This window comes from Muscardinus avellanarius, assembly GCF_963383645.1.
Source record: "Muscardinus avellanarius genome assembly, chromosome: 16".
Lineage (NCBI taxonomy): Eukaryota > Metazoa > Chordata > Mammalia > Rodentia > Gliridae > Muscardinus > Muscardinus avellanarius.
In genome coordinates, this window is record NC_137802.1 from 73,641,078 (window position 1) to 73,649,760 (window position 8,683).

The following is an 8,683-nucleotide window of genomic DNA, read 5'->3' on the forward strand; positions in this document are numbered from 1 at the left end:
CCCTGAGGTAGAAAAGCCCCTGGGTTTCATCCCCAGTACCACACACACACACACACACACACACACACACAAACAAAAATAATAATAATAAATAAACAAAACAGGGTTAGGGAGTGTAACTCAGAGGAAGAATGCCCCTCGTTTCAATCCCCAGACATCCCTCCCCCACAAAAAAAGAGAAGGAAAGGTCTTGTATAAATGATAAAACAGTACCACCAAAAAAAAAAAAAAACCCTTAAAACTGGACTAGGTGTGTAGCTCAGAGGTAGAATGATCCTGAGTTCAATCCCCAGTACCAATAAAATTAAATGTAAATAACACAAAACAGGGTTGGGGGTATAGCTTTGAAATAGACTGCCCCTTGTATCACCAGAAAAAAAATACAGGTGGTAAATTCTATGTTGGTGGTATGTTATGTTTGTTTGTCTTTCGTAACAGAAATTAAACACAGAGGTATTTTACCTCCAAGATACACCTCTAATACTTTTTTCAGGGATAGGAAAATAGTAGGTATTGAATCCAGGGGCATTCTATCTTCAAGCCCAGCCCTATTTTTTTTTTTTGGGGGGGGTGGTACTGGGGTTTCTGGGAACCCTTTTACCTCCGGGCTACACTCCCAGACCTATTTTTTATATTTTTATTATTTTTATTTGGAAATAGGGTCTCCTAAGCCAGCAAAGCTGGCTTCGAACCTGCGCAATCCTACTGTCTCCACCTCCCAAGCACGGGGATTACAAGCATGCACCACCACACCCAGCCAGCCCTATTTATTTTGAAACAGAGTCTCAGCCGGGCGTGGTGATACACACTTGTAATCCCAGCATTCTGGAGGCTGAGACAGGAGGATCGCAGTTCGTGGGCAGCCTCAGCTACTTAGTGAGGCCCTCTGCAACTCAGTGAGACCTGGTTTCAAAATAAAGAATAAAAAAAATAGGGCAGGGGGTGTAGCTCGGAGGTCAAATGCCCCTGGGTTCCATCCCCAGACATGACAAAAAAAAAAAAAAAGAAAGAAACAGAGTCTCACTAAGTTGCTGAGACTAGCCTCAAACCTACAATCCTCGTGTATGTGTGTGTGCACACGCACGCGCGTGCTTTTTGGTTGTTTTTTGTGTGGTACTGGGGATGGAACCCTTCTCAGGCTACACTCCCAGACCTATTCTAAGCCAGCAGAGGCTGGCTTAGAACCTGCGCGATCCTCCTGTCTCCGCTTCCCAGGCGCGGCAATTACAAGCGTGTGCCACCACGCCCGGCCACGCATGTGTTTTATTGGGATTGAACTCAGGACCTTCTACCTCCAAGCTACACCCCCAACCATATTTTATTTTTATTCTGAAAAAGGGCCTTACTAGGTTGACGAATGCCTCACTACTTACTGAGGCTGTCCTCAACAATCCTCCTATCTTAGACTCCTACATACTGGGATCATAGCTGAATATCACCATGCCAGCAAAAAATAAGATCTTACCATCTTTGAAATGGTAGCCTCAGCTACTTAGTGAGGCTATCTGCAACTTAGTGAGACCGTTTTAAAATAAAGCATAAAAGCCGGGCATGGTGGTGCACACTTATAATCCCCGCACTTGGGAGGTGAGACAGGAGAATAGCGCAGGTTCGAAGCCAGCCTCTGCTGGCTTAAGAGACCCTGTTTCCAAATAAAAAATATAAAATAGATCTGGGAGTGTAGCCCGGAGGTAGAAGGCCCCTGGGTTCCATCCCCAGTACCACCAAGAGTAAAAAGTAAAACTAAATAAAATAAAGCATTAAAACAAAGAGCTGGGGCCATAGCTCAGAGGTAGAACGTCTCTGGGTTCAATCCCCAGAACCCCCCCAAAAAAAGACGACAGGCGTGAGAGGAAAGAGGAAATGAGGACAAGGGAAAGCCCACACGGAGCAAGAGCACGGTAAACAAGACCTCGAGAGACGTGCCCTCGCACAGGTACCTTCTTCAGAAACGCTGCCGCTGTTTCTCTCTTCGTTGCTGTGATCCGCTTCACCCCATCCGGGGACTGGACACGAATTATCTAGTGTAAATGAAACAAGATGATGATTACTGTACTGCCTAGTGAGGCTGAACTATTATTAAAACTTACATCTAGCCAGGCGTGGTGGGCACACTTGTAATCCCAGCATTCCGGAGGCTGAAACAGAGGATCGCAGTTCACAGACAGCCTCAGCTACTTAGTGAAGCCCTCTGCAACTCAGTGAGACCCTGTTTTAAATTAAAAAAAAAAAAAAAAATAGGGCTAGGGGTGTAGCTCGAACATAGAATGACCCTGGGTTCCATCCCCAGTACCACAAAAAAAATAAAATAAAATAAAAATAAAATCTGCCATCTTTTAGTATCTGGGTCACTGAAATTGAAAGCAAAATTTCACCTTCCGTTTTAATACTGAACTCAATCTTTGTAGGTAGAAGCAGCAGAGGGGTGAGATTCATTAACACATGGGTGACAGCATAAGAGCACTGTCCTAATACAGAGCAGGCATGGCGGCACACACCTGATATCCCAGTTCTAGTTCTTAGGAGACTGAGACAGGAAGACTGCAGGTTCAGCCTCAGCAAATTAGCAAAGACCTTAGAAACTTGGCAAGACACTGAAAAGAAAAGGGAGAGGGGGCTGGGTGTGTAGCTCACAGATAGAATGCCCTGGGATCAATCCCTAGTACCAATATATTAAAAACAAAAACCAACCTGGGGATGGTGGCACACACTTATAATCCCTGTACAAATAGCCTCAGCTATTTGAGTGAGGCCTTCCACAACTTAGTGAGACCCTATTTCAAAATAAGGAATAAAAAATAGTGAGGTCCTTTGCCACTGAGTGAAACCCTGTTTCAAAATAAAAGCCAGCTGTGGTAGCACATGTTTGTAATCGGAATCCCAGCATTCGGGAGCCTGAGACAGGAGGATGGCAGTTCGCAGACAGCCTCAGCTACTTAGAGAGGCCTTCTGCAACTCAGTGAGACCTGTAGCTCAGAGGTAAAAAGCCCCTAGGTTTCATCCCCAGTACTGCAAAAAAAAAAAAAAAATAAAGAATAAAAAAACAGGGCTGGGGTGGAAGTGTTTTTAAGCCCCTGGGTTCCATCCCCAGTACCAAAAAGAAAGAAAAAAAAAGAAAAGGAGAAAGAAAAGAAAAAGAAAAACACTATTGGGAGTGGTGGTGGCCCACACCTATAATCTCAGTACTTGAGAGGCTAAGACAGGAGGAACGTAGGTTCAAGACCAGCCTCAAAAAAAATTTTTTTTTTTTTTTGTGGTACTGGGGTGGAAGCCAGGGGCTTTCTACCTTTGGGCTATACTCCCAGACCAATTTTATATTTTATTTGGAAACAGGGTCTCATTAATTTGCTAAGAGCCTCACTCAGCTGAGGCTGACTTTGAACCTGTGTGATCCTCCTGTCTCAGCCTCCCAAGCACGGGGATTACAAGCGTGCGCCACCACACACCTGGCAGTACCACGCCCTGCAAACTCAGCAATTTAGAATGACCCTGTTTCAAAATTAAATTTTAAGGGTTGGGGAGTTTGGTTGTAGAGCACAGAAGTAGAATGCCCCTGCGTTCAATCCTCAATGCCAAACACTATGTAGACCTTTTTTCAAAGCACGGCAGAAAAGCTCAGCAGGCCTGCAAGCCTACTGAACAAGGACATTACTTCCTAGGTTGATTTTTACATGGCTTAAGCCCATCTGTGGGTGCTGTTCTACGTACCAGCCCTGGCTCTAATCAGAGCGCACGAACTGGCATGCCCTGCTGCAAACAAGGCAGCTGCTGCCCTAGCACCTGAGCAGCAGGGGGAGGGAGCATGCCAGAAAGCTGGCCAGCCTTCCCTCAGCAATTACTGACCTACAGAGGGAAACTGTCACAAGGCACTGTTTAAAAACAAAGTTTGGTCTGGGAGTGTAGCCCGGAGGTAGAAAGGTTTCCAGAAACCCCAGTACCACCAAAAAACAAAAACAAACACAAAAACAAAAACAGCAAAGTTTCCACTGAGATGCAAAAAACCCAATGGCTATGGGCTACTGAACTTTGCCACTTTCATTAAACTAATTAAGAATAATCTACATTTTCCTAAAATAGCTCGTTCCTCATCTTCTAATACTTTCTCTTGACTAGGCCCCTGTATGTGCTCGACTTATAAGGTTTTACTCTGAATAATCACTATCAGAGTATAAAGTAGCCGGGCGGAGACAGGAGGGTCGCACAGGTTCAAAGCCAGCCTCGCTGGCTTAGGAGACCCTGTTTCCAAATAAAAACATAAAATGGGTCTGGGGGTGCGGCCCAGAGGCAGAAGGGCTCAGGAGCCCCCCAGTGCCACACAGAGTGTAAGTACTACGCCATTTAGCTTCTAGGTCACATCTGCTTTATTCTCTCACTCTTCTGTGTTAAGTACAAATTCAATGAATTCTTTTGGCTTTTGATTTCGAGTTCAATTCATTCTGGATTCAAAACATGGGGAAAACATTTCCATAGGTAAATATCTCCACTGATTTCATTCAGGAATCCATTTCTAACAGACTCAGGTTAAAAAGTAAAGGATACTAGCCGGGCGTGGTGGCGCACGCTTGCAATCCCTGCATTCAGGAGGCTGAGACTGGACGATCACGGACAGCCTCAGGTACTTAGTGAGACCCTGTTTCAAAATAAAGAAGAAAAAATAGGGCAGGGGGTGTAGCTCGGAGGCCGAATACCCCTGGGTTCCATCCCCAGACCCTCAAAAAAAAAAAAAAAAAAAGTAAAGGAATCTGCTTTTCTGTGGAAGGTTCAGAGAATGTTTCTTCAGCTTATCACCCAGAAATAGAACATCACCCCCGCTCTACAGGGGCTTCGGGGTCACACTGAGCACTCTAAAGCACAAGCTGTTCCATCTGATCCTCTACAATAGGACATGGGAGTCGGGGCTTCACAAAAATGACCAAAACTTACACTGAGGGATGTTCTCATTTACAAAATATACAAGGAAGGGACCAGCCCAGCCACACGGACACACAACCTTTGGGCAACAGGTTTACTATTTGTAAGAAAACTAGGGTGGACACAGTAGTACAAGCTTGTAAGCTCTAGCTACTCAGCTGAATGCTTAAGCTAAGCTCAGGAGTTCAAGGTCAGACTAAGATAAGAGGAAGAAAAAAAAGCCAAGAGCCAGGCAGTAGAGGCCTGTAATCCCAGCTCTTTGTAGGGCTCAGGCAACAGGACCACAAATTGACTGGAAGCCAGGACAGAAAACTCAGCAAAACCCTGCCTCAAAATAAAAAGGGCTGGGATAGTGGCTCAGGCATAGAGCACTTGCCTAGCATGCGAGAGGACCTGAATTCAAACTCTAGTACCACATAAAAGAAATAAAATCATCCAGAAAAACTTCTTGGGGAAGCCTGGTGTGGTCATATACGCCTGTAATCCCAGTTCCTAAAAGGCTGGAAGAGGAGATCACAGATCTGAGGACCTCAGCGATGTAGTGAGACTTTCAGTAACCTCGTGAGACAAAAAATAAAAAGGGCTAGCCCAGCATGGCAACACACACTTGTAATCCCAGTACTTGGGAGGCTAAAAAAGGAGGATCACAGGTTCCAGGACAGCCTCCGCAAGGAGTTAGACTGATCAACCTGGTGAGACCATTTCAAAAATACAAAGAGCCAGGCATGGTGGCGCACGCTTGCAGTCACAGTACTTGGGAGACTGAGATAGGAGGATCGTAGGTTCACAGACAGCCTCGGCCACTTAGGTCCTCCCCAACTTACTGAGAACCTGTTTCAAAATATAAAACAGGGCTAGGGGTGTAATTCAGAGGTAGAACATTCCTGGCTTCAATCCCCATTCTGTGGGGGGGAAAAAAGAACTAGAGTTATAGCTCCAACACCCCCCCCCACACACACACACACACACAACTTCTTGGGAAGCTGGAAAACTGGCAAGACACAAATCGTACGCACAGATATTTTAAGAGACTTCTACTTAAATTATTTTAAAATATTTTTTAAATAAATTTCAGGTCAGGAGTAGTGACACAAGTTTGTAACCCCAGTACTCAGGAGGCTGAGACAAAAGGATCACAGGTTCACAGCCAGCCTCAGTAACTTACTGAGCCCTGTTAAAAATAAAGAATGTCAGGCATGGTGGCACACTCTTGTAATCCCAGTGTTTGGGAGGCTGAGACAGAAAGATCACACAGGTTTGAAGCCAGCCTCAGCAACTTAGTGAGACCCTGTTTCCAAATAAAGTATAAAATAGGTCTGGGAGTATAGCCCGGAGGTAGAAAGCCTGTGGGTTCCACCCCCAGTACCATAAATAAATAAATAAATAAATAAATAAATAAATAAATAAAATAAGAAATAAGGCTGGGGTGTAGCTCAGAGGTAGAATGTCCATAGGTTTAATCTCCGGTACCACCAAAAAAAAAGGAAATATATGTGTGTGTGTGTGTGTGTGTGTGTGTGTAGTGTATATATACACATATACATATATATATACATATATATATGTGTGTGTGTGTGTGTGTGTGTGTGTGTGTATAATATATAAGGCTGAGGGTATAGCTCAGAGGTAGAATGCCCTGGATTCCGTACCCAGTACCATCAAAAATAATAAATAATAATAAGTCTGGCGTGGTGGCACACACTTGTAATCCCAGCATTAGGGAGGCTGAGACAGGAGGATTGCAGTTCATGGACAGCCTCAGCTACAGCTACTTAGTGAGGTCCTTTGCAACTTAGTGAGACCCTGTTTCAAAATAAAGAATAAAAAATAGGACTGGGGGTGTAGCTTGGAGGTAGAATGCCCTTGGGTTCCATTCCCAGTACTAAAAAAAAAAAAAAGAAGGGCTGGAGATGTAGCTTAGAGGTAATAATAAATTTAAAATTTTTAATAAATTTAAAAATAAATTAGTGAAATCCTGTTTCCAAATAAAGTATAATATAGGTCTGGGAGTATAGCCCAGAGGTAGAAAGCCTCTGGGTTCCACCCCCAATACAACCAAAAAATAAGAAATAAATAAAGACTAGTCGGGTGTGGTGGAACACACTCGTAATCCCAGCACTTGGGAGGCTGAGACAGGAGGATCGCACAGATTCAAAGCCAGCCTCAGCTACTTAGTCAGGCTCTCAGCAGCTCAGTGAGACCCTGTTTCCAAATAAATTATAAAATAGTGTCTGGAAGTAGAAAGCCTCTGAGTTTCACCCCCAGTATCACAAAAAAAATGTGTGTATATAATATATATACACACACAGAGTGAGAGACACACACACACAAAAATAATAATAATAATAATAATAGGACTGAGGGTGTAGCTTGAAGGTAGAATACTCCTGGGTTCCATCCCCAGTACTGCAAAAAAAAAAAAAAAAGAAAGAAAAAGAAAGGAAGGATAAAATAAAGGATGGGGGTGTACCTCAAAGGTAGAATGCCCCTGGGTTCAATCCCCAGCACCACAAAAAATAAATAAAATAAAAATAGGGCTAGGGGTGTTGCTCAGAGATGCAATACCCCTAGGTTCAATCCCTAGAAACACACACACACACACACACACACACACACACACACACACACGCAAATCAATTTCAGAAGAAACGTCTGTTGTCATGCCTCACAACCTGCACAACTTGACCACAGAACCCAATACTGCCCATGACAGCCCTACCAAAGTACAGTAGTATGACTAACACGCAAGGTTACTTTAAAAGGGGTCTTTATTTTTTTTATCTTTTTGGACTGGGGATCAAACCTAGGGCTGCACTTGCCAGGCAAGCTATTTGCCACTGAGCTACATTCCAGCACCATGCAGTTACTTTAACTCAGTAAAAATTATTATACTACGTAGAAAATGTGAAAGCATATCTAAATGAATGTCCATAGCCTATTTCTAGAAAAGTTATCAAGGCCAGTAAACTTTTTTTGTGTTTGTGCTTGTGGGGATTGCGCCCAGGGGCATTCTACCTCCGAATTATTCCCCTATTCCTTTTTCATTTTTATTTTTTAAATTTTGAAACGGGATCTAAGTTGCTGCAGTAAACATATTTTTAGGGGGGGACACTAAGGATTGAACCTAGAGGCACTCTACCTCCAAGCTATGCCCTCAGCCCGACTTTTTCTTTATTTTGAAGCAAGGTCTCACTAGGTTTCTGAGAGCCTCGCCACATTGCCAAGGCTGGCTTTGAACCTGCGATCTTTCTGTCTCGGCCTCCCAAGTACTGGGATTACAAGCGCGCACCAGCACGCCTGGCTTGCTGTAAACAGGTTTTTTTAAGCATCAAGGGGCCAGGTATTCGCCCGGCTCACTTCCTGGGGGGGAAACACAGGCAAAGGCAGGCGGGGCCCTGAATGAAGCCTAGAGGAGAGGGGAAGAGCCAGGCGCGGCTGTCCTGGGGCCAAAGCACGGACATTACTGGGTTTCTCCCCAGCAATCCCACAGGTTCCTTACTGTCGACCGAAGTCCTCCGTACAACCAGACTATCAACTGGCCCGCCGCATCTCCTCGGAAGGAGACACAAGTCAACCAACGACCGTCTGCCGGCTTTTTCTCCATGCCGCCGCACTGACATTTCTCACTTTCGGGCGGAAGAGGAGTGTGGCACTTGCTCGCGTGCGGTGACCGTGTAATCGGCCTGTTTTGTTTTGCTTAATTGCGGCTCTACTTCTGCTTTTGAACAGGTGGTCGCGTTCGCCCCACCCCGCGGCGCCCAGGCCGCCTCCC

General features: G+C 44.7%; 1 protein-coding gene across 1 annotated transcript in view; it reads right to left on the reverse strand.

Annotated features, from left to right (window-relative positions):
- The window catches only part of NPLOC4 (NPL4 homolog, ubiquitin recognition factor), a gene marked incomplete at both ends in the record, with an annotated part of 53,595 nt that extends 45,080 nt beyond the window's left edge, over nt 1-8,515 (reverse strand). The window contains 3 exons of the mRNA XM_080714160.1: nt 1,941-2,021; nt 8,269-8,271; nt 8,411-8,515. Of these exons, the coding sequence (XP_080570286.1) occupies nt 1,941-2,021; nt 8,269-8,271; nt 8,411-8,515 (189 nt within the window). The remainder of the gene's footprint in view (nt 1-1,940; nt 2,022-8,268; nt 8,272-8,410) is intronic.
- Nucleotides 8,516-8,683: the final 168 nt, after the last annotated feature.